Raw genomic sequence first — 22,591 nt, forward strand, 5'->3', positions numbered from 1 at the left:
GGTCGTGTCGGCCGGCGGGTCTCCGGGGGGGCGGGGGGGGGGGGGGCGGGCCCCGCCGCGGGCCCGGCGCCCGCCCCCCCGCCCCCCCCCCGCCCCCCCCCCCCCCCCCCCCCCCCCCCCGCCGGAGGCTCGTTCGAGTGCAGGCAGCCTCCGGCGGCGACTCCGTCGAGGGTGGTGCCCTGCGGGCAGATCTGACGGCTGCGGCTATATGCCTACGACGCGATCGCGGCCCGCAGCGCAGCCGGCGGCTCTGCGCGCACACAGATCACGGCGCCCGAAGAGCGTGCTAACGGCAGAACATGGACTTTTTCAAATCGGCCATCACGTCGATTGCCGCCAAGGCCAACTCGTCGGCGGCGTTCCCGTACACCACCGGGGACCGTGTGGAGTTCCGCAACGACACGATCTGGACACTCTACAACGCGGTGCGGCGGTCGGACAACTCGGCGTGCTCGGTGTTTGTGTTTGACGCCGAGGCCAACCACGGGCGGGTGCCGCTGGCCCGCAACGCGGTGCGCAAGCTGCGCACGCTCAAGTTCCCCGGCGTCGTCAAGGTGCTGGACACGTTCGAGAGCGAGTCGGCGATCATGGTGGCGACAGAGCACGTCACGCCGCTGGACATTGCCGCGCACGCCGAGTCGATGACCGCGGACGCGCTGCGGTGGGGCCTCTACGCGGTGACCAAGACGCTGAAGCTGGTCAACGTGGACGCCGGGGCGGTGCACGGCAACGTGCGGATGTCGTCGGTGCTGGTGGCGGACTCGGGCGAGTGGCGGCTGTCGGGGTTCGAGCTGACGACGGCGGCCGCGGACGAGAGCCCGGTGCTGTACACGTTCGGCGGGCTGGTGCCGGACGCGGCCAAGTACGCGCCGCCCGAGGTCGGCAAGGGCGGGTGGGAGGCGCTGCGCAAGCAGCCGCAGGTCGTGGACGCGTGGGGCCTGGGCGCGCTGGTCTACGAGGTCTTCAACGGCGCGCTGACCAAGCCGGAGCAGCTGCAGTCGTCCATGAAGCGCCAGATCCCGGCGGACATGTTCGGCGCGTTCAGGCGGCTGGTGAGCGCGGACGCGCGGTCGCGCGCGACGGTCAAGCAGTTCCTGGACGCCGGCCGCAACGACGGCGGGTTCTTCCACTCGGGCATGATCGCGCTGTCGGAGACGGTCGAGAGCCTGGCGGTCAAGTCCGAGTACGAGCGCGAGGTGTTTCTGAAGGAGCTCCAGCGGTCGCGGGCCAAGTTTCCGCCGGGGTACCTCGTCCTGCGCGTGCTGCCGGAGCTCGTGCGGTGCTTCGAGTTCAGCGGCGGCGGCCCCAAGGTGCTGACGGTGCTGCTCGAGATCGCGCAGGACCTGTCGGCCGAGGACTACGCGGCCATGGTCACGCCGACGATCGTCAAGATGTTCTCGTCGCCGGACCGCGCGATCCGGATCGCGCTGCTGGACGCGCTGCCCAAGTACGTCGACCTGCTGCCGAACAAGACCGTCAACGACAAGGTCTTCCCGGACATGGTCACGGGCTTCACCGACATCGCGCCCGCCGTGCGCGAGCAGTCGGTCAAGGCCGTGCTGGTCATCATCCCCAAGCTCTCGGACCGCAGCATCAACAACGACCTGCTGCGGGCGCTGGCCAAGACCCAGAACGACGAGCAGCCGGGCATCCGGACCAACACGACCATCTGCCTGGGCAAGATCGCCAACAACCTGGGCCCGCACACGCGGGGCCGCGTGCTGACCACGGCGTTCACGCGCTCGCTGCGCGACCCGTTTGTGCACGCGCGCAACGCGGCGCTGATGGCGCTCGCCGCCACCGTCGACGTGTTCTCGGCCGACGACTGCTGCACCAAGATTCTGCCGGCGCTGTGCGGCAGCCTGCTGGACAAGGAGAAGATGGTCCGCACCCAGGCCAACAAGACGTTCGAGGTCTACCTGCACAAGGTGCAGGCGCACCAGGCGACCATGCCGGACGCCAACTCGCAGCCGCTGCCGTCGCCGTCGGCGTCGCCGGCGCCGACGGCGGGCACGGCCACGCCGAGGTCGGAAGACGGGGGGTGGGCGGGCTGGGCCATGTCGGGCTTCACGAAGCACCTGGGCGTGGACGACGAGCGCGGCCAGATGCAGCAGCTGGGGGCGTCGGTGCCGATGGCGCGGCCGTCGAGCGACACGGCGTCGACACGGCCGTCGGCGACGCTGACGCCGACGAGCACGGCGACGCGGCCGTCGTCGTCGGCGTCGTCGGTGGCGCCGAAGGCCAAGTTCGGGGCCGTGGACGACGCGCCGGCGGACGACTTTGGCTGGGGCGTGGACGATCTGGACGGCGACGGCGGCTTTGGCGACGACGGCGACGACTGGGCCGGGTTCGACCCGGCGCCTGCGGCGCCTGCGGCGCCGGCGGTGCCGGCGGTGCCGGTGGCGCCGGTGGCGCCGGCGCGCGCGGCCGCGTCGCCGCCGGCGCGCGCGTCCACGCCGGCGCGCACGCTGTCGGCGGCGGCACCGGCCGCCCGGCCGCGGCCGCGCGTGGCCGCCGGCAAGAAGATCACGTCGATCGCGGCCCACAAGGAGAAGAAGGAGTCGAACTTCTTTGCCGACGCCGGCGCCGGCGACGACGACGGCTGGGGCGACAGCTGGTAGTGTAGAATAGAAGCAGACAGGCGGCGGAGCCGCACGCGCCGCACGCGCCGCACGCGCCGCACGAGCCGCACGAGCCGCACGCGCCGCACGAGCCGCACGAGCCGCACGCCGTGCGGCTGGGGCGCCGCGCGCCCCGCGGCGCGCGCCGGCCCCAGCCCGCGCCGTTGCCACGGCAACAACCGTTACCTCTCATCCTTCCAGCCCGTTCCTGCTCGCGCGGGCGCGGCGCGCGCGCTGCGCCATATCTGTCACAGCGTTGGCGCAGCTGCCGCCGCTAGGCACCAAACCCTCCCGCGCTTATGCCCCATCCAGCCACGTGCGTGCCACTTGCTCCCCAGCGCACATCGCAACCAAACCGCCCTCATCATCATCACCACTTTTTCTTCTATACACACGAGAAAAAGGCACCTGGCGCTTTTTCTTGTTTGCGGGCAGTCGACGCCGGTGTTTGGGCTGAGGAGCACTGAAATCGATCGCGCAGGCGTCGCTTGAGTATTCGGCAGCGGCGCGTGTTGTGGAGGCAGTTTCCGGCGAGTTTGAGCCGGTGCCTGCGACAGGCAGCGAACAGCGGCAGCCAGCCCCCGGCCGGTGCCAGACCATCGGCGATCGATCCGCAGGCCGCAGACGCGCGGCAGCCAGAGGATCAGCGGTAGGTGGCGCGGGCGCGGCGCGGGATCCCGCTGACAAGCAGCTCGGCCACGCAGCCGCAGCGCAGCACACGCACGAGCGCGCAGGCCAGCGCGCTTCGCGCGAGCCCCCAGACCGCCCGGAGCCGTGGACGGCCGCGCGGGCTGATCGCAGGGCCCAGGGTGCGTGCGCGCAATTGCCCGCTGACCGCAGGGCGCACGCAGATGACGACCTCGCTCAACAACGCCGGCGTGGCCGCGTCCAGCGCGGGCCACACGCCGGGCGCGCCGGCGGCGGCCGGCGCGGCGGGCGCCGGCGGCGGGTACCGCAACGTGCCGCCGCGGGCGGCGTCGTCGCGGCGGACGGGGCCGAACGAGGGACAATACGCGGGCCAGCGGCGGAGCAGCAAGCCGTGGAGCCACGGCGGGATGGCGCCGCCGAACGCGTACCACAAGAACGCGGGCGCGGGCCCGCGGCCGGGGTCGCCGTCCGAGGGCGACACGGCGGACCGGCACATGTACGACCGGCTGCTGTACCTGCTGATCCGGTCGGTGGTAAGTGGACGGGCGGGCGCGCTGACGCCAGGGCTCGAACGTGGTCGTGACGGTCAAGTCGGGCGCGCGGTTCGCCGGCGTGCTGTCGTCGGCCAACACGCAGTCGGACCTGGGCGTGGCGCTGCGGTTCGCCAAGCGGATCTCGCCGGCGTGGGGCGACGACCCCGCGGCCGACGGCGACGACGGCGCCAAGGTCTTTGGCACGCTCGTGATCCCCCCCAAGGACCTGCTCGACATCGAGATCCTGGCCGTGAACGTCTCGGTCGCGCCCAACGCGGCCGTCGGCTTCAAGACCGACACGGACATCTCGCGCGGCAACGCCGAGGCCGCCGCGCCGCGCGAGCTGCAGCCGTGGCGGCCGGACGACGGCGACGCCGGCCAGGCGCTCGAGGACCTCTCCCTGGGCAACCCGCACGAGGCCTGGGACCAGTTCGCGGTCAACGAGGCCAAGTTCGGCGTCCAGTCCAGCTTCGACGAGGACCTCTACACCACCAAGCTCGACCGCTCGCACCCGCTCTACAAGCAGCGCGAGGCCGCGGCCGAGCGCATCGCGCGCGAGATCGAGAGCTCGGCCCACGGCGGCAACATCCACCTGGCCGAGGAGCGCAACGCGGCCATCGACGACTCGGGCGTGGACGAGGAGGACAAGTACTCGGGCGTGGCGCGGTCGGTCAAGCAGGCGCTCAACCTGCCGGTGGCCAGCAAGTACGCGCCGCCGGCCGTGCGCCAGAAGATGGCCGACCAGCACCGCCACCACCAGCACCTCCAGCAGAGCCACGAGGCCACGCCGGCGTCCCAGCTCGACTCGGCCATCATCATGAGCCAGATCAAGAAGCCCGAGTCCAAGAAGCCGTCGGCCGCGGCCGCGCCGTTCAGGCCGGCCAACCCCGGCGCGTACTCGCTGCCCGCCAGCGCCACCACGCCGGGCCGCAAGGACGAGCTGCCGGCCCGGGCCGCGGCGGCCACGCCGTTCACGCCGGCCGCCGCGCACACGCCGTCCTCCCCTGCATCCGCGCCGCGCGCCGGCTCCCCGTCTGCATCCCACCCCGCCATCTCGGCCTCGGCGCCGACGTCGGCCGCGGTCACGACGCCGGTCTCGGCCAAGGACGCCAAGCCCTCCATCTTCGAGAACATCAAGTCCGGCGGCGCGGCCAAGCTCAAGAGCCAGAAGTCGCCCGAGATCGAGCAGGCGCTCAACTCGACGTTCAAGCAGTTTGTCTACGGCGAGAAGGAGCGGCTCATGCAGAAGAAGATGGAGATCTACAAGAAGGAGAAGGACGGCCGGCTGCACGACCTCATGGAGTTCTCGCAGTCGTTCAAGCTCAACACGCCGGTGCCGATGGACCTGGTGCCGATCCTGGCCAAGGACAAGAGCAAGCAGGACGAGATCATCCAGAAGTCGGCCCAGAACGCCAAGCAGCCGAACGGGAAGCAGCCGGTGTCGCCGTCGGCGATTGCGCAGACGCCGGCGACGGCGTCGGCCGACTCGAGCGCGCCGACGTCGGCCGAGATCCCGAACGCGACGCTGCACAAGCAGCGGCGGCAGGCGGCGGCGCGGACGAGCCAGCCGCCGCCGGGGCAGGGCCTGAGCGCGCGCCTGCAGGGGCTGCAGGGCCGCGAGGGCCCGGCGGAGGCGCCGTCGCCGACGCCGCTGCCGGCGGTCGTGCGGAAGGACGCCGGCTCGCCGAAGCGGCTGAACATCAACGCGCACGAGTTCAAGCCGAACCCGGCGGCGGCGACGTTCACGCCGACGTTCGGGGAGACGCCGAGCCCGGCGCCGGCGGCGAAGGCGGCGGCCAAGCCCGCGCCGGCGGCGGCGGCGCCCCCCCCGGCGCCCGCGCCCGCCGCGCCGCCCGCCCGCGCCGCCAGCAAGTCCAGCTCGCGCTCGGCCTCGCCCTCGGCCTTCTTCGCCAGCGCCCGCAGCGTCCCCCCCCAGCCCCGCAAGAAGATCAAGGCCGGGTTCAACCCGTTCGTGCGCGCCAAGGCCGCGTACAAGGGCGCCGAGCCCTTCGTGATCTCCAAGGCCTACGCGTGCCCGCCCACGTGGACGTACGCCGACGCCAAGCCGTACGCCGAGCTCTTCGTCCAGCCCGACCAGGCCGAGTTCCAGCGGATCTACGGGCTGCCGCTGCCGGGCACGCCCATGCCCGTCTTCTCGCCGCGCGGCGGCAACGTGGCCATGGCGCCGGGCTCGTCGTCGCCCATGGCGTCCAGCGGGCTCCCCCAGCCGTTCCCGGTCCCCGCCGCGCACTTCGACGACCAGATCCGGCCGCTGATGCCGTCGTCGCCGCCGGCCATGTCGCCCAGCATGGCGCCGCAGATGGTGCCGTTCAACATGAACTTCATGTACGCGCAGCAGCAGTACGCGCAGCAGTACCCCTACGCCACGCGGCCGGGCATGACGCCCGGGTTCATCGGCACCATGCCCCAGCAGTTCCTGCCGCACCAGCAGTTCCCCGGCCAGTACATGCCGCAGCCGCCCGCCAGCTCCGGCCAGGGCTTCCCCTCGCCCGGCCGCAACGCGCACGCGGCCATGATGGTCCCCAGCGCGTCCCAGCAGGGCTTCCAGAGCGGCTACTACGGCCAGCCGCAGCCGGTCATGATGCGCGGCCCGCCCGGCGCGCCGTCGCCGGTGCCGGTCGCCCCGGGCATGGTGCTGCCCACGACCGGCAGCCCGCTGCCGCCGCAGGGCGCCACCCACGGCCCGCACCGCTACAACGGCCACGTGCCGGCGGGCTCGCCGGTGCCCATGGCCCCGCAGTCGTCGGCGTCGTCCGACTGAGCTCCTCTCGAGAAAAGAAAAAAGCGATAAAAAAGAGAAAAATGGCTGTTTTTATATGATCGGCGCACGCCAATGGATTCGTTTCATATAGAGGGGAGACCGGCGCCCGCGGCCTACAGCTCGTCCTTGACCGACGCCGCGTAGGCCGCCTTGGCGCGTGTGAACAGCCACGACACGGCCTCCTCGACCGGCTCGTCGAACAGGTACGGCAGCGCGGGCACCACCGCCAGCCCGGCCGCCACCGGGCCGTACGCCCGCAGCCGCACGTTCTTGGCGTTCTTGAGCGCCTGGCCCGTGTACCGCACCGTCGAGTGGATCGTGAACGCGGGCAGGCCCATGGACGCGATCGACTGGAAGATCCCGCGCTCGAGCGTGACCAGCCGCCAGTCGTCCGGCGCGGCCTGCGCCGCGGCCGCGGGGTCCGCGGCCACCGCCGCGGCGTACTCCTGCTGGTGCAGCCGGGCCTGCGTCAGCGCGCCCGCCAGAGACGTACCTTGTAGCCCTCGTAGGCGACGTCGCCGAGGATGTACGTCCACGAGATCGCGTACGCGGCCGACACCGCCTTGGGGTTGACCACCGGCCGGAACGACTCGCCGATGTCGGACGTGTACGCGACGTACCGCTGCGTGGCCATCACGATCTGCGTCAGCCGGGCCGGTCACGGACTTACCGTCTGCCTGTTAGAGCCGCTGGATGCGCGCTTACCCTCAGTCGCGTGGCGTACGCGGCGTACCGGAGCGACGTGTCTGTGGACTCGCCGGCCTCGCCGTCTGCGACGCGGTCGGCCAGGGCCTCGGCCTTCTTCTCGACGCTGTTCTCGATGTCCTTGATAGTCATGGTGGTGCGGTTCCGCAGCAGCCGGCGGCGATCTTAAGTGCGCGGCCGGGTAACCGACACGCTTCCGGCCAGGCACAGTTCGCGCCGCACGCCGTGCGGCGCAGAGCGCGAGCCGCACGCCGTGCGGCGGCGCGGAGCTGGCAGCTCGTCTGCCGCAGGCACCACCTCGACGGAGTCGCCGCCGGAGGCTCGCGTCGGCCTGGCTGCCCGCAGGGCCTACCCTCGACGGAGTCGCCGCCGGAGGCACGTCCGTCGGTGAGCCTCCGGCGGCGAGTCCGTCGAGGAGGCCTGCGGGCAGCGTGCACCGCCACCGCGTGCACCGCCACCGCGCGGGTCCTGCAGGCACGCCGCTGGCCACCGCGGGTGGCGCAGGCGATCACGGCCGGGTAACATCTCACCGTTACTGACCGCACCAGTCCTGACCGGCCGCCCGCACGCCCCGACACATCTGGCACGCGCGTCCCGAGCGTCCCCCCCCAGATCGATGAGCTACGCATATCCGGGTACGTCTCTCCCCGGCCCGCTAACGCCAGACGACAAGTCGCCCGAGGCCAAGGCCGGCGCCGGCGCCGGCGCGTACCGCACGGTCGTCATGTCGAACCTGCCGCCCGAGGCCGAGGTGCACCTCGCGCTGCTGCACTCGCTCGTGCGCGGCGGCAAGCTCGAGTACACGCACTACGACGCGGTCTCGGGCACGTTCGCCGTGCACTTCATGCAGGCCAAGGACGCCGAGGCGTACATGGACTGGATGGCCGCGCAGGGCACGCTCTTCATCAACGACTTTGCAGTCAAGCTGGAGCTGCGGCCCGCCGCCCACGCGGTGCCGCCGTTCATCGCCGGGCAGACCAACGTGTCGCGCAAGCTGTACCTCGGCGGGATCCCGACGGACATGAACGCCCGGGTGGTGTCGGACATGTTTGAGCGCTACGGCGTGATCGAGTACGTCAAGATCGTCTGGGACCGCAAGTGCGGGTGGGTGTCGTTCTGCCGCGCGGTGGACGCGGCCGAGGCGCTCCGGCGCATCAAGCAGGACGAGAACGTCTTCCGGCGGTCGCGCATCGAGTACGGCCGCGACGACTGCGACGGCGCCATGCAGGAGATCCTGGACGGCGGCGGCGTGAGCATCAACGCGCGCAAGGACGTCGACCTCGTGATCGGCAAGTTCAAGCACCTCGGGCGGCGGCCGCCGGGCCCGGCGCCGCACCGCGACCCGGCCGCGGACGTCGCCGCCGCGTACTAGCGGCTGTACACTGTTTTGTCAAGTAGTCTTTTGGAGTTATCTTGGGTCATTAATTCACGCCGACATGCCTATGGGCCCCGCCCTATGTACACTACTCGCGCTTGACGCCGCCCGGCCGCGCAAAGTTGCGCTGGAACGGGTACACGCGCGCGCCGCTCCAGCCCCAGCGGAAGCCGACCTCGTGCGCGAGGATCTCGCCGAAGCCGAGCATGAGCCCGTTGATGAACGGCAGCACGAGGTTGATCAGCGTCGTGCGCAGCATGCCGAGCGCGCGCTGCGTGGGCGTGGCCACGGCGGCGTCGGTGCCGGCGTCGCTGTCGCCGTCGTCGGGCACGAACGCGTCCGCGTCGGCGAGGCCGCCGGTGGCCACGGCCTCCGATCCCGTCGTCTGCACCGTTTCGCGGATGGCGTCCGCCACTGTTGCGTCCACCAGGTCCGCCATCGTCGAGTGTGTGCCGGAAGAAGGCTCGCGCGGTGATGGCGGCGGCAGGCGGGCGTGCGTGGGTTAGGGCCCGGGCGGGCCGGGCGCGCCGCACGCCGTGCGGCGCCTGCCCCGCGTCGGCTCCGTGCCGGACGCCCGCCGCACGAGCCGCACGCCGTGCGGCGCGCCCCCCGTCGGCTCCGTGCCCGGACGCCCGCCGCCCGCCGTGGGGGGCGCCTGTGGCGGTGCCCGGCCCCGCCGTACGCGCACCCCGGTCAGATGATGGCTTCGTTTCATTAATCGTAGAGTACAAAATCGTCAGACGCTAGCTACAGACGGCCCGGCCGCCGGCCCTACGCGTGCCACTGCTTGAACTGGTTGATCAGGCTGTTGGTCGAGCCGTCGTGGCTCGACACGGCGTCCGCCACGTCCAGCTCCTTGCCGATCGACTTGGCCAGGACCTTGCCGAGCTCGACGCCGAACTGGTCGAACGAGTTGATGTTCCAGATGGCGCCCTCGGTGAAGGTGAAGTGCTCGTAGTACGCAATCAACGCGCCCAGCGCGGCCGGCGTGATCTTCTGCGCCAGGATGCTCGTCGTCGGACGGTTGCCCTGGAAGACCTTGTGCGGCACCAGGTCCTCGGGGTTGCCCTCGGCCTTGACCTGCTCCTCGGTCTTGCCGACCATGAGCGCCTCGGCCTGCGCAAAGTAGTTCGACGCCAGCATGCGCTGGTGCAGGTTGCCCTCGATCGGGTTCTGCGACTGCGCGGCCATGATGAAGTCCGCCGGGATCAGCTTCGTGCCCTGGTGGATGAGCTGGAAGAACGAGTGCTGCGAGTTGGTCGCGGGCTCGCCGAAGATGATCGCGCCGGTCGAGTACTTGACGACCTCGTTGCCGCGGTTGATGTACTTGCCGTTCGACTCCATGAACAGCTGCTGCAGGTACGCCGGGAAGCGGTGCAGGTACTGGTCGAACGGCGCGATGAGGTGCGTCTGCGCGCCGAAGAAGTTGTTGTACCACACCGACAGCAGGCCGCCGAGCACCGGGATGTTGTCCTCCAGCGGCGTCTCGGTGAAGTGCTTGTCCATGGCCTCGGCGCCCTTGAGGAACGCCTCGAAGTTCTCGTAGCCGATGTAGAGCACCACCGAGAGGCCGATGGCCGACCACACCGAGTAGCGGCCGCCGACCCAGCTCTCGAAGCCGAACATGTTCTTGGTGTCGATGCCGAACTTGGCGACCTCCTCGGCGTTGGTCGACAGCGCAGCAAAGTGCTTGGCGATGTGCGCCGGGTCCTTGGCGGCCTCGAGGAACCACGCCTTGGCCGTGTTGGCGTTCGTGCACGTCTCGGCCGTGGTGAAGGTCTGCCGTCAGCGCCGCCCGCGGGCCACAAAACTTACCTTGGACGCGACCAGGAACAGCGTCGTCTCGGGGTCGACCGCGCGCAGGATCTCGGCAATGTGCGTGCCGTCGATGTTGGACACAAAGTGCACGTCCATGTCGCGCTTCGAGTACGCCTTCAGCGCCTCGGTGACCATGACCGGGCCCAGGTCCGAGCCGCCGATGCCGATGTTGACGATCGACTTGATGGCCTTGCCCGTGTAGCCCTTCCACTCGCCCGACCGGACCTGCTCCGAGAACTCCTTCATGTGCTTGAGCACCGCGTGGACCTCGGGCGTCACGTCCTTGCCGTCGACCTCCATCACCTTGCCCGAGACGTTGCGCAGCGCCATGTGGTACACGGCGCGCTGCTCGGTGAAGTTGATCTTCTCGCCCGCGAAGAACGCGGTGCGGAGGTCCTCGATCTTGGCGTCCTTGGCCAGCTGCACGAGCAGCGCCAGGATGTCGTCGTTGATGATGTTCTTGGAGAAATCAAACAGGATCTCCGAGCCGTCGTAGTTGGTGAACGTGCGGCTCAGCTTCTCGAAGCGCTTGGGGTCCTCCTTGAACAGCTCCTTGACGACGAGCGACTTGCCCACGGTGTCGTAGGCCTCCTGGAGCGCCGACCACGACGGCAGGTCCGTGGCCTGCGAGAACGACGAGAAAGACATGGCGAGCGGGGGGAGCCAATTGACTGCTGCGAGCACCGATAAGATGCCTAGACTATGGATGATACCGAACCCTCGATATCAGCGCGGAGGCGGGCGAAAAGACGATGGCCGATGGTAGAATCTGCCTGGGTACACTTTGGGCGGAGGATTGTCACGGCCGTGAGTATATATACAAAACATCGCCGGCCGAATTACTTAAGCCGGGTGCTAGCTCCTTTGCGCGGTCTGACTAAGCGCGCCACGCCTTGGCCGGCTCGCTGCAAATGTCGCGCAGGTGTGGATACACCTATCCCAAAAATTGCCTCAACAAAAGGGCACGGGACGCGGCCGTGGACGGTAGAACGAATTGGAAGCCGTTCGGTGGACCATGGTCCGGCAACTCTGATCTGCCAGGCGGCCGCCACGGCACAAGCCACGGCCGCGAGAGCCCGTCCCGGGACAGTAGCATAGCCGGCGGCGCGCGGACAATTAGCCGATATTGGTAGGCTATGCACGGCGGGTGAGCGCGCTGGGGCCGAGACCGGCAGGCGGGCTGCCTGGACGGGCTAGGGCGCCTGCGGGTGCGGTGGGTTTGGGGGCCGGGGGTCGGCGGGTGCTGCTAGCGGGCCGTGGCTGGTCCTGTGGCGCGTGCGGCGCTGTGGCGCGCCCCGCTGGCGGCCGCCGGCGGACGTCCGGAAGACGGCCGGCGGGGCGACGACGGCCGGCCGGGATCCACGGCGAGGGCGACGCGGAGCCGGCCGGGTGGATCCAGGTCCACCGTGCTGGTGCGACGCGCGCGGTGGCGCGATGGCTGGCCGCGGTGGCTGGCTGGCTGCGGCGCGCCACCGGCGGCGTGGCGCCCGCTGTGGCGGGCCGTCCCGGGCCGCCGCGGACGTTTGCCCGGACAGCCCGGACAGCCCGGCCTGCCCGGGCTGTCCGGACTGGTGGCTTGAGCACGGGACCGACGCGCTGACGACACCGCGGCGCCGGCCCGGCCGGTTCTGGGCCTGCCGGGCCCGGGCGCGCCGGCCAGACGCTGCGGCCGAGGCGGCCATCCGACGTGGACGGCTGGCAGCCTGCCGACCGCCTCACGCACGGCCACACACAGCCACACAGCCGAGCCTAGCCGCCGCAGGCGGCGCGTGGGGGGTGTCCGCTGACGGCCGCCGCGTGCCAGGCCTGGCGGGCCCTGGCCGCCGCACGGGCGCTATCGCCGACGGGTCGGCCCGAGTCGGGTAGCGGCGCGGTGGGGGTCCCGGGCCCGCGGCCGCGCGGCGGCCGCCCGGGTGTCACCTGTCACGCGCAGGCGGGTACCGCCGCCGCACGGGTACCACCGGCCTGCCGGGTGCTACCCGCGGCTGCCGGGTGCCACCGCCGGCCAGCGCGTCCTGCGGTGCCCCCCGCGCCCGCCGCCCCGCGCGGCCGCGCCCGCGCGGGTACGACCCCGGCACCATCCGGCGCGGGTCCGACCCCGCGCCCCCGACCCCGCGCATCCGCGCGCCTGGACCCGGCCCCGCGGGTACACCCCCCGCCGCGGCCCGCGCCCGTCCGGCCTTGCCTTGCCCCGCCCCGCGTCTTTCCGATGCTCAATCTATTACTACCACAAAAGATCCTCGTCGTTCGACGGGTACAGCGACCGTGCGGTCGGGTTCACAAACGCCGGCGTGTTGATCGGGTCCGCCTCGACCGCGTTGAAGTGCCGCATGTCAAAGTAGCCCTCGTTGCCGTGGCCGTTGCTGTTGCCGGCCGACGCCGACGACCCGTTCGTGTAGCTGCTCGCCGTCGTCGGCCCGCTCGAGTTGAGCGATCCCAGCGACGGCCGCATGGCCAGCGTGTTGGCCGGCTGCATCTGCAGAAACGAGCGCTGGCGGGCCAGCCCCGGCGCAAAGTACTCGCTCGTGCTGGTCGACGTCGGCGACGACACAGACGAGCTGTAGACGGACGGCCGCCGGCGCAGCGCCGGCGAGTCGTCCAGGTGCCGCGTCTTGGCGCCCTTGAAGATCTGGTTCGCCGGCTTCATGTAGACCGCCGCGAGCGAGCCCAGGTTGAGCGTCATCTCCTCGAGCGTGCGGTCGTCGAGCCGGTCGGATTCCACCGAGATCGGCGGCTTGTGGCCCATGATGATCTCGCGTGTCAGGTCCGCGTTCGTGGCCGACGTCGACAGCAGCCGCCAGTACATGTAGCCGCGGTCGCGCAGGTCCGGGTTGTCGGTCTCCTCGGTCGCCCAGCGCAGGACCTTGGGCACGAGCTCCTGGCCCTTGGACGGGCGCAGCACAAACAGCTTCACCGTCGCCGTCAGCAGCGCCAGCTGGACCTCAATGGTCTCGTCCTTGAACGTGAACAGGAAGTCGTCGAGCAGCTCGTCCGAGTTGTCGATGCGGTCGGCGTACTGGCCGATGATCCAGATCATGGCGGCCTTGGCCTCGGGCTCGTCGAGCGAGTCCAGGTTCTGGCACAGCACCGAGATGATGCCCTCGTACCGGTTCGGGTACCGGCGGAAGATGTTCTTGATGACCACCGTGGCCTCCTGGACGATGTACGACACGCGCGTGGCCACGAGCTCGAGCAGCGCGTCGATGCAGCGCTGCGCGGCCGTCTCGATCTTGATCGCCAGCTTGCCGATCGCGCGCACGGCCTTGCGCGCGAACTGCACGTCGATCTCGGACGAGTAATCCTTGACCTCGCGCAGCACGGCGCCGATGTTGTGCTCGGTCGCGAGCAGGAAGATGATCTCGAGCTTGGTGACCTTGACGTAGATCGGGTCGTTGTACTTGCAGAAGAAGACGCGGATCTCGTGCTGGAGCACCTCCGGGTGCTCCTGCAGGATCAGGAAGCAGTTGCGCAGCGTCACGTACTGGATCTCGTACGGCTTGGACAGCAGCGTCACCAGCGGCGGCCCGAACCGCTTGACCAGCGACCGGATCTCGTCCGCGTCCGAGATGTACCGCGACAGGTACAGGATCACGCGGATCGTGCCGAGCACGACCGCCGAGTTCGAGTGCTGCAGCCGCGGCGTCAGCCGCTCGGCCATGATCAGCGCGTCGTTCGAGTCCTGCGGCGTGTACGCCGTCAGCGCCTGCAGGATGTACGTCTGCGACCACTCGTTGCAGTCGGGCAGGATCTGCACCAGCTTGCTGGCGTTGCGGTGGTCCACCGTGAGCTTCATGCCCTCGGACTTGCTCGTGATGTCCACCAGCGACGCCAGCGCGGCCGACACCACCGTCGGGTTGCTGTCGACCAGCAGCCGGTTGACCTGGTCGATCACCCCGGCGTCCTCGACCAGCCGCCGGTCGTGGTGCCACAGCTTGGCCACGGCGTACACGGCCGTCTTGCGCACGTACGGGTCCGTGTCCTCCAGCAGCTGGCGCAGCGGGCCCAGCGCGGCCTTGACGAACGCCGCCACGGGCACGCACGAGATCGTCCGCAGCGCCAGCGCCCGCATCAGCGGCGACCGGTCCCCGAGGTCCTCGAGCAGCGTCGGCAGCGCGCGCGTGGCCATCTCCGGCTTCACCCGGCTGTAGTTGATCAGGTAGAGAAAGCACCTGCCGTCAGCGCGCCCGCGCCGCCACCTACATCTTCTTGATCTCCATGTTGTCGATGACCATGCACTGGATGATGTCCGGGAACAGCGTGACCATCTCGTTATTGTTCATCGTCATGTTGGCCACGATCTTCTTGAGCGCCGTGCGCTTGCGCGCGTAGTTCTTGTCGCGCTTGTCCGAGACGAGCTCGAGCTTGAGCTCGGCCGCTTTGCCCTGCGGTCAGCGGGCCCGCGCGGCGACCTACCTTGGCAAAGTACTTGGCGTCGCTCATCTTGGCCGACGGGTGCGCTCACGCGACCGGCACGGACGGAACGGATGCGCCGGACGGCGGGGGGTCTTGGGCCTGCGCTGGCAGCGGCTGGGGTCCGCTCCGGGCCAGAGACGGCTGCGGCCGGCGTCGATCGATGGCTGTTCGACGGGTCGGCCCCGTCGTGGATTGCGTGCGCGCGTGCGTCTGGCCGGGTGTTGCCGTCGCTGCAGTGCCTCCACTAGCTCTGCATATGCCCGATGGACGGCTCTTGGATCTGCGACAGGCGGCGCGGATTGCGAGTGGACGTCGGGCGGGATGGCGCGGATGATGGGTTACGGTTTTTGATCGCCCGCTTTTAGCGAGTGGACGTGACACCATAACAAAGCACGGCTGCTGGCGCCAGGGGCTACGACGGCGACGGCGGCTGCGCCTGACACGGCGGCCGGGCAATTGGCCGGCACACGCGGATTGAGCGCGGGGGCGAGGGGCCGACGGGGCCGGCTTTGTGGGCCCGGCTTACGGAGCGTGGCGATGTGCGGCGCAGCGCGCGTATGCGAGCGCGCGAGCGGGTGTATGCGAGTTGGCGGGTGTATGCGAGCTGGTGGCCACACCCGAAGCTGCGTTCAGCGGGTGTATGCAGGATGGTGGCTGTATGCAGGCGGCGCGGTGTGCGGGCGGCGGCTATATGCAGGGTGGTGGCTGTATGCAGGGTGGTGGCTGTAGGCGGTGCGGTGGCGGCAAGCAGGGCGATGGCAGTGCGCTGCGGCTATATGCGGCTATATGCGGCGGCTATATGCGCACCCGCGACCGGCCTGCCGGGTGCCGGCCTGCCTCGGCAGCAACCAGTCTGCCGCTGCCGGGGCGCCTGGCGGCCCTCTGCATTGACTCTGTACGTCCTGCATTCACTAAAGACAGATGCGGCCGTGGGCTCGCAGCCCACGGCTGGCCGTCGGCGTCGCCGACGGATGCTAGACGCGCGCAGTCACGCGCGCCGCCGTGTCCTGGCCGACCCCGATCGAGGTCATGCGCCGGCGCACGTACTCGAGGACCTGGGTCTGCGGGACCTGGATGATGTTGGGCTCAAGCGACGGCAGACTGAACGGATAAGTGCACTGGCGTCAGTCCCGGTCGCACAGGTACTTACGTCCTTGCGCGTGCACATGATGAGTGCGTAGTCGACCTGGATCAGGCAGCGCCGCAGGCTCTGGGCGCCGCAGTCGGGGCACTGCCGCGTGAACCCGGCCGGGAGGCTGCCGGGCAGATCGAGCAGCTGGCTGGCCAGATCGTCGTCGGGCGGCGGCGGAGGAATCGCTGCGAACGCCGGGGGCTTGCGGACGGCCGCCGGCGGCAGCCGCCCGCGGCCGGTGGTCGTGGCCGGCCGCAGGACCGGCAACGGCGCCGCCCGGACCGGATCGAGAGCCCGGGCCGATCTGACGGGCTCGTAGAAGAGCCCGTCGTCGTCCGAGACGCAGTCGAGCGTGTCCTCGGACGCGGGCAGCGACGTCGGCGGCAGATGCAGGACGAACCCGCCGGGGGGTGTCGAGGTCTGGTCGGCCATGATGCTGGGGTGGGCGTGGCGCGAAAAGTTTTTGCGGACGCGTCGCCTAGCGCCGCACGGCGTGCGGCTGCGCGAGCCGCACGCCGCGCGGCTCAATTGCCCGGCCGCGCCGGCCGCACGGCCAGGCGGGGCTGCCAGATGCGGCCGACACGGGTGCGGCCGGAAGTGAGCCGCACGGCGTGCGGCGCGCACGCAGCGTCCGCGGCCCGCTCAGCAACGCGTCACTCGTATTGTACATATCATACACAGCAAGATCACCGCACGCGGCGGTCAAAGTCGCCCACGTCCGCGCGCTCGCGGTACCGGCGCTCGCGGCGGCGCGGCGACGACTCGCGCGCGCGGTCGCGGAGTTTGTCCTCGCGCGCGCGCTCGCCCGGCGCCAGGCTCGGGATCTCGATCGGCCGGTCCGCGCGCATGTCAAAGACCGCGTCTGGCAGGATGTACGTGTAGGCGCCGGTCGTCTGTTCGGCGCCCGGCACACGGTCGTAGCCCACTTCGAGATCGCAGCGCGGGCACCGGTGGAGGTACCACGGCTCCGGCTGGCCGTCCTTTCTGGGCGTCAGCCGCGTCGCGCGCGCACCTACCTCTCGACCCACGTCGGCTGCGGGTCCACGAACGTGCGCAGCTCGGCCATGCACGCGCCGCCGCGCGGAATCACGACGCTCGGCGCCGGCGTCACGGCCGGGTCGCGGCGCGGCAGCTGGCCGAGCTCGGGCCACACGGTCAGCACGAGCTCGTTGCAGCTGCACCGGTACGATCTGGGGTCAGCGGGGTCGCGCGCGCACTCACGCTACGTCCTTGGGGTCCATGGCGTGGAGGAGATCTGCGGGCGCCGGGGAATTTAGGGCTCGAATTAGGGCCCGCGCCCTAGCCCTGCGCCGGATGCGGCGCCGGGTAACGTGTCCGCCGGGTAACCGCCCGCGCGGCCCGCAGCCGCCGCTCACGCGACGCTCGGAGACGCCCGTGTGCGTCTGCAGCGCAGATCACACCCGGGCGTGCCCCCCCTTCCGTCAGCGTACGCGCGCCGAGCCCCTCAGTCCGCGATGGTACCCGGTCACCGCGGCACACGTTGTGACTCAACGTCGGCTGCGTCAGTGCGCGCCGTTTTGGGACCAAATGTCTCAGCCGATTTGTATAGTACCTCAGTGTTGGGTCTGAAGTGCGCGGATTAGGTTTGGACTACCTTTTTCTAGCTAACGTACGACCCGGTCCGCCCTAAACAAGACATGCTGTGCACCGCAACGCCCAAGGTCGCACCAGCCCTCCATGATCCCGCTCTGTCCGGCGCAAGTTTTCTCTTCTGCAGATACCACCTAGGATCCCACGAGCAACTGTCCGGTCAGACACTGTGGACGAGCGCGCGGAACCACTCTCTAGCGCCCTTGCTGGGTACCTTGATAAGCGGTGGACGAGATCGCACAACGTCATCGGCGATCTAGCAGATCAGCCAAGCAGCTCAGCAAACAGCCGACCTCCGGCAGTCGCAGACGCGCAGACCAGCAAGACCGCGCGACAGCGTGCGCCCGACCAGCGCCGCCTGCGACCGGCCGTACGACCGTTGCGACCGTTGTCATTCGGCCGATCTGACCGCCGACGGTAGGCCGTCCGCCAGATGCGCTTCTTCTTCGGCGCAGTTCTCGCCCTCCAGCTGGCCCTCGCGGCCGGCTGCGGCGTCGGGTAAGTGCGCCCACCGGCACAGCTGACAGCAGGGTGCACGTCCAGGTGCTCTCGCGGATCCGGCAGAGCCTGCCCAAGGACCTGCAGGCGCTCGGCACCTACACCATCCCCGGCGCGTTCTTCCCGGACGCCTTCTACGGGTGCTTCAAGCAGTCGGACGCGGCCGAGGCCGCGCACTGGCCGCCGTTCATGAAGACGGCGGTGCAGTACTACCTGGACACGTACAAGACCGTCGACAACCCGGCTGGGCTGGGTCTGCGCGCGTTCCTGTACGGCGCCTTCACGCACCAGGTGGCCGACATCAGCTGGCACTCGCTCGGCGTCGACCAGGGCCTGCTGATGGCCATGGCGCTGCGCGAGTTTGGCGGCGACTACACGACGGCGCACAGCACGCTCGACACGGGCGGAGACATGATCATGATGGCCCGGCTGATGGGCACGTCGGCGGACCTGGGCTGGCTCAAGCAGCACTGGACGGTGCCGCACAAGGACCTGATCGCGATCTTCGCGCGGGCGGGCTACACGATCACGCCGGCGGCGCTCGAGTACTGCATGGCGCGGGGCGCCGCCGGGCTGGGCGCGGAGCTCAGGATCGCGCAGACGATCTACCCGCGGTTCGCGAAGCGGTCGCCGCTGCTGTACGAGGCGCTCGAGCCGTACTTCCTCGGCGGCGTGCAGGAGCTGACGCTGGCCACGTCCGAGTGCGTGGCGAACCTGAACAGCTGGTTCAGCGCGGGCCCGCCGGCCAGCGCGTGGGACCTGTGCTACGTGTTTGCGGGCCGCGCGCCGTCGGCGCACCTGCACACGGACGAGCAGTTTGTGTCGGTCGGCGACTTCCTGCGCGAGGAGATCGACCTGCTGATGCCGTCCGTGCAGCTGACGCACTCGGCCGACGGGTCCGAGACCATCATCGAGGTGCCGGACGTCGGCCAGGTGCTGGCGGACGAGCCCGGGCCGGCGGCCGGGCCGGGCCCGCAGATCGTCATGGCCGCCGAGCCCACGTTCCTGTCGACGGGCGTGGCCGGGTCGATGTTTGGCGCGGCGTTTGCGTTTGGCAACTTCCGCGGCGACGCCGTCGGGCCGTGCGTGGCCATCGGGGCGCCGCTCGACCCGACCGAGACCGACGCCCGCGACGGGTCGGTCTACGTCGTGCCGCTGGCCGAGATCGAGCCGATGATGGTCATGGGCTCGCACCGGCTGGACCTGGCCGAGTGGCGCGTGACGCTGCCGGCCGAGGCGCGCGCCGAGGCGCGCGCGCAGGCCGTCGCCGGCGGCCTGCCGCACCGCTTCGGCGAGAGCCTGGCGGCCATCTACACCATGAACCAGACGTACCTGGCCGTGTCGGCGCCGGGGCTGTCGTCGGTCACGCTGTTCTCGGGCCCGAGCACGGCGCTGACGATCCTGCCGGCGGCGCTGCCGGCGTACGGCAAGCGCGGGCACAAGCAGGTCGGCGTGCGGCTCGTGGTCGAGGACGTGGACGCCGACGGCCTCCAGGAGCTGCTCGTCTGCGCGCCGTACTCGGACCTGAGCAGCTCGGTGCGCGAGCAGGGCGAGCTGGTCGTGCTGTCGGGCCGCATGCTGGCGACGGCGCTGGCCGCCGGCAAGGCCACGGTCGGCATGGACGCGCTGGTGCTGCCGGGCGTGCTGAACCGGACCACGGTCGCGCCCGCGGCCGACGCGGCCGCGTGGGAGCTCTTTGGCGCCAACGCGGCCGCGTCCGCGCGCACGCGCTCCGTCTACGTCGCCGCCGAAGGCAGCTCGTACGTCTCGGTCTACGACAGCTCGGACGGCATGCTGGTCACGACGCTGGCCCAGGTCGTCTCGCAGAACGCGACCGCGGACCACTTTGGCAAGGGCGTGCTGCTGACCGGCCACCTGCCGTTTCTGGGCGAGTGGCTCCTCGTCGGCAGCCCGAACGAGTCGCTGACCAAGGGCGAGCAGACCGGCGTCGTGTACCTGTACATCGTCGACGCCACGACCCACCGGCCCGAGCTGGCGTGCCTGATCGTCGGCGGCGCGGACACGTCGCAGTTCGGCCGCTTCGGCTTCGCGGGCGCCAAGACCGACGACGACGCGGTGGTGTTCATCAGCTCGCCGTACGCCGGCCACAACCGCGGCATCGTCTGGCGGCTGGACATGGTCGAGCTGCTGGCGCGGGTCGGCGCCGACGGCGAGACGGTCGCGTCGTACGCGCCGGACGCGGTCGTGGACGACGCGGTGGCGCAGACGGCCGTCTACGTCGCGCGCACGGCCGTCGTCGGCGCCACCAAGGGCACCGGCTTCGGCTCCGCGCTCGGCCACCACAGCGGCCTGCTCTTCGTCGGCGCGCCCATGCACGGCTTCGGCGACGTCGGCACCAACCTGCGGCCGGACCGCCAGCTCGCCGGCGGCGTGCACGTCTACAACCTCTAGAACACTCAGCATCGGACGGACCACCATTAATTAGAATAGATTGCTATGGCTATGACGTCCCGGGCCGGCTGGCGCGGCCACACACACACGCCCCGGCCCATATACTCTACACCCCATGCTCTAATGGTACATGCAAACCCCCCAAACCAGCCCCCTCATAGCAATTCGTTACATACCGACCGATACCCGGATACCCTACAGATTGAGGCGGAAGTCGAGCCGGCGGTTGCCCGTGTCCTTGGTCGTGCGCAGGTAGTGCTGGCGCTGCTCGTCGGACATGGCGGACCAGATGCGCTCGCGGCGCGCGTTGACGTGCGGGAAGAACCAGCGCAGGAAGAGCGCGATCGAGACGTTGACGGCGGCGATGCCCAGCAGGATCTTGTTGCCGCGGTGGTAGAACGGGCCGTCGTCGGCGCGGTAGAGGTTGACGGCAAGGATGTTGCCGAACTGGACAAAGATGTTGTAGATGGCGAGCGCGAGCGCGCGGCGCGTCTGGTCGTTGGCGTTGGCCGAGACCCACGAGACCAGGATCGGGGTGAAGTACGGGAAGCCGACGGTGAGCGTGATGCAGACGACGCGGATCCAGCGGTTGGCCGTGTCGGACAGGACGGTGAGCGCGATCAGGAACGGGAAGAGGAAGAACATGGACACGACGGCGGCCCACCAGCGCTGGCGCCACTTGTCGGCGTAGTGCGAGAGCGTGAGCATGCCGACGATGAGCAGCAGGTTGGCGGGGATGACGAGGAAGTTGGACTCGGTCGTCGAGAAGTCCATGTTGCGCATCAGGATCGTGATGAACTGGTACGACGACACGGACGGCACGAAGCCCAGGAAGCCCAGCACGAAGATGAAGAACAGGTACTTGTCGAAGATGGTCTCGACAAAGTCGCGGGCGGTCAGCCGGCGCTCCTTGGTCTTGCGCGCGACGGGCTCGGGCTCGGGCTCGGCCTGGCCGCGGCGCTTGAGCCGCGCCAGCAGCTTGTTGCTGCTCTGGTCGAGCGCGCGCGCCTTGGAGTTGTCGTCGAAGATGACGCGCGCGCGCAGGATGGCCGTCTCGCGCGACGTGAAGATGCGCGAGATGGGCGGGTGCTTGAACGACGGCATCAGGAAGAACGACGAGATGCCGATGGAGAACGCGAGCGCGCCCTCGAAGAAGAACAGCCACTGCCAGCCGTGCAGGCCGCCGACGGTGTCCATCTTGAGGATGGCCGACGCCAGCAGCGCCGAGACCACGTTGGTCAGGTAGTTGGTCGTCCAGAGGATGGCCATCCGCGTCGACAGCTCGTGCTGCTTGTAGAACGCCGACACAAAGAGCACGATGCCGGGCACGAAGCCGCCCTCGCACACGCCCAGCAGCGCGCGCGTGGCGAAGAACGACGCGCGGTTGGTGATGAACGCCTGCATGAACGCGACCGTGCCCCAGCACGACATGGTGATGGGCAGCCACACGTTGGAGCCGACGATGGTCGTCATGATCTGCGTCGGGATCTCGAACACGAAGAAGCAGACGATGAACACGGTCTGGCCGAGCCCGAAGTCGTTCGGGCCCAGGCTGTTGTCGTACACGAAGTTGGTCGTCAGCACGCTCTGGATCGCGATCCGCGTGAGCTGGAACGAGAAGAACATGACGCACGCCCACATGGTGACGCGCATGTCGGTCTTGCGCCGGACCGTGGCCTCCTCCTCCGCGGTCCACGAGTTGGGGCCGGCGTGGACGAGCGCCTTGAACTCGTTGAACTCGGCCGGCAGGTCGTCGATGAAGTCCAGGTACGACTCGTTGGCCTCGACGGCGGGCGCGGCGGCCGCCAGCAGCGGCGCCTTCTCGCCGGCGTCAGGGGTCGCGGCCGCGGGCGCGGCCGCGCCGGTCGCTGTTGCGCCGTAGTCTGCGGTCAGCGCGCCCGCCAGCGCCGTACCTCGCGTCACCGCAGCTTTCTCGTCCGGGGTCTCCATACTGGCGTGGGTGCGTGGAAGGGGGCCGCAGGTATATATCGGCGCGGATACGTAGCCGTGGAGCCGGCAGCGTCCCACCGGGCGGTGGCCCAG

The 22,591-nt window shown here is 70.0% G+C and overlaps 9 protein-coding genes across 9 annotated transcripts; 4 read left to right on the forward strand and 5 right to left on the reverse strand.

Moving 5' to 3' along the window:
- Positions 1-299: 299 nt before the first annotated feature.
- Positions 300-2,621, forward strand: V1510DRAFT_367306 (armadillo-type protein; the record flags this gene model as incomplete). The annotated part of the gene is made up of 1 exon (XM_066931299.1): positions 300-2,621. One exon carries the CDS (start codon positions 300-302, stop codon positions 2,619-2,621), a length of 2,322 nt encoding a protein of 773 aa, XP_066788019.1.
- An 881-nt stretch (positions 2,622-3,502) lies between these two features.
- V1510DRAFT_354786 (uncharacterized protein) lies at positions 3,503-6,395 on the forward strand (the record flags this gene model as incomplete). Its single annotated transcript, XM_066930888.1, has 4 exons — positions 3,503-3,802; positions 3,834-4,834; positions 4,967-5,248; positions 5,294-6,395. Coding segments are annotated over 4 exons (2,685 nt in total), but the record flags the coding sequence as incomplete, so codon positions are not given.
- Positions 6,396-6,697: 302 nt separating this feature from the next.
- Positions 6,698-7,421, reverse strand: V1510DRAFT_367442 (mitochondrial 18 KDa protein-domain-containing protein; the record flags this gene model as incomplete). Its single annotated transcript, XM_066931303.1, has 3 exons — positions 6,698-7,048; positions 7,078-7,224; positions 7,290-7,421. 3 exons carry the CDS (start codon positions 7,419-7,421, stop codon positions 6,698-6,700), a joined length of 630 nt encoding a protein of 209 aa, XP_066788021.1.
- A 247-nt stretch (positions 7,422-7,668) lies between these two features.
- On the forward strand, positions 7,669-8,748 carry V1510DRAFT_380315 (uncharacterized protein). The gene is made up of 2 exons (XM_066931632.1): positions 7,669-7,924; positions 7,955-8,748. Exons 1-2 carry the CDS (start codon positions 7,906-7,908, stop codon positions 8,659-8,661), a joined length of 726 nt encoding a protein of 241 aa, XP_066788022.1. The 5' UTR covers positions 7,669-7,905; the 3' UTR covers positions 8,662-8,748.
- Positions 8,672-9,181, reverse strand: V1510DRAFT_419317 (outer membrane protein TOM13-domain-containing protein). Its single transcript, XM_066934268.1, has one exon. It carries the CDS (start codon positions 9,101-9,103, stop codon positions 8,753-8,755), a length of 351 nt encoding a protein of 116 aa, XP_066788023.1. The 5' UTR covers positions 9,104-9,181; the 3' UTR covers positions 8,672-8,752.
- Positions 9,182-9,277: 96 nt separating this feature from the next.
- On the reverse strand, positions 9,278-11,258 carry V1510DRAFT_419319 (Phosphoglucose isomerase). The gene is made up of 2 exons (XM_066934269.1): positions 10,480-11,258; positions 9,278-10,443 (listed from the first exon to the last, which is right to left on the reverse strand). Exons 1-2 carry the CDS (start codon positions 11,128-11,130, stop codon positions 9,436-9,438), a joined length of 1,659 nt encoding a protein of 552 aa, XP_066788024.1. The 5' UTR covers positions 11,131-11,258; the 3' UTR covers positions 9,278-9,435.
- A 1,448-nt stretch (positions 11,259-12,706) lies between these two features.
- Positions 12,707-14,922, reverse strand: V1510DRAFT_403939 (adaptin N terminal region-domain-containing protein; the record flags this gene model as incomplete). The annotated part of the gene is made up of 3 exons (XM_066932194.1): positions 12,707-14,651; positions 14,683-14,864; positions 14,896-14,922. The coding sequence occupies 3 exons, from the start codon at positions 14,920-14,922 to the stop codon at positions 12,707-12,709; spliced, it is 2,154 nt and encodes a 717-aa protein (XP_066788025.1).
- Positions 14,923-17,964: 3,042 nt separating this feature from the next.
- Positions 17,965-20,872, forward strand: V1510DRAFT_182923 (uncharacterized protein). The gene is made up of 2 exons (XM_066930425.1): positions 17,965-18,136; positions 18,169-20,872. The coding sequence occupies exons 1-2, from the start codon at positions 18,072-18,074 to the stop codon at positions 20,546-20,548; spliced, it is 2,445 nt and encodes an 814-aa protein (XP_066788026.1). The 5' UTR covers positions 17,965-18,071; the 3' UTR covers positions 20,549-20,872.
- On the reverse strand, positions 20,744-22,498 carry V1510DRAFT_403943 (major facilitator superfamily domain-containing protein; the record flags this gene model as incomplete). Its single annotated transcript, XM_066932195.1, has 2 exons — positions 20,744-22,431; positions 22,462-22,498. 2 exons carry the CDS (start codon positions 22,496-22,498, stop codon positions 20,744-20,746), a joined length of 1,725 nt encoding a protein of 574 aa, XP_066788027.1.
- Positions 22,499-22,591: the final 93 nt, after the last annotated feature.

This window comes from Dipodascopsis tothii (genome assembly GCF_038497935.1).
Source record: "Dipodascopsis tothii strain CBS 759.85 unplaced genomic scaffold V1510scaffold_22, whole genome shotgun sequence".
NCBI lineage: Eukaryota > Fungi > Ascomycota > Lipomycetes > Lipomycetales > Lipomycetaceae > Neoaidaea > Neoaidaea tothii.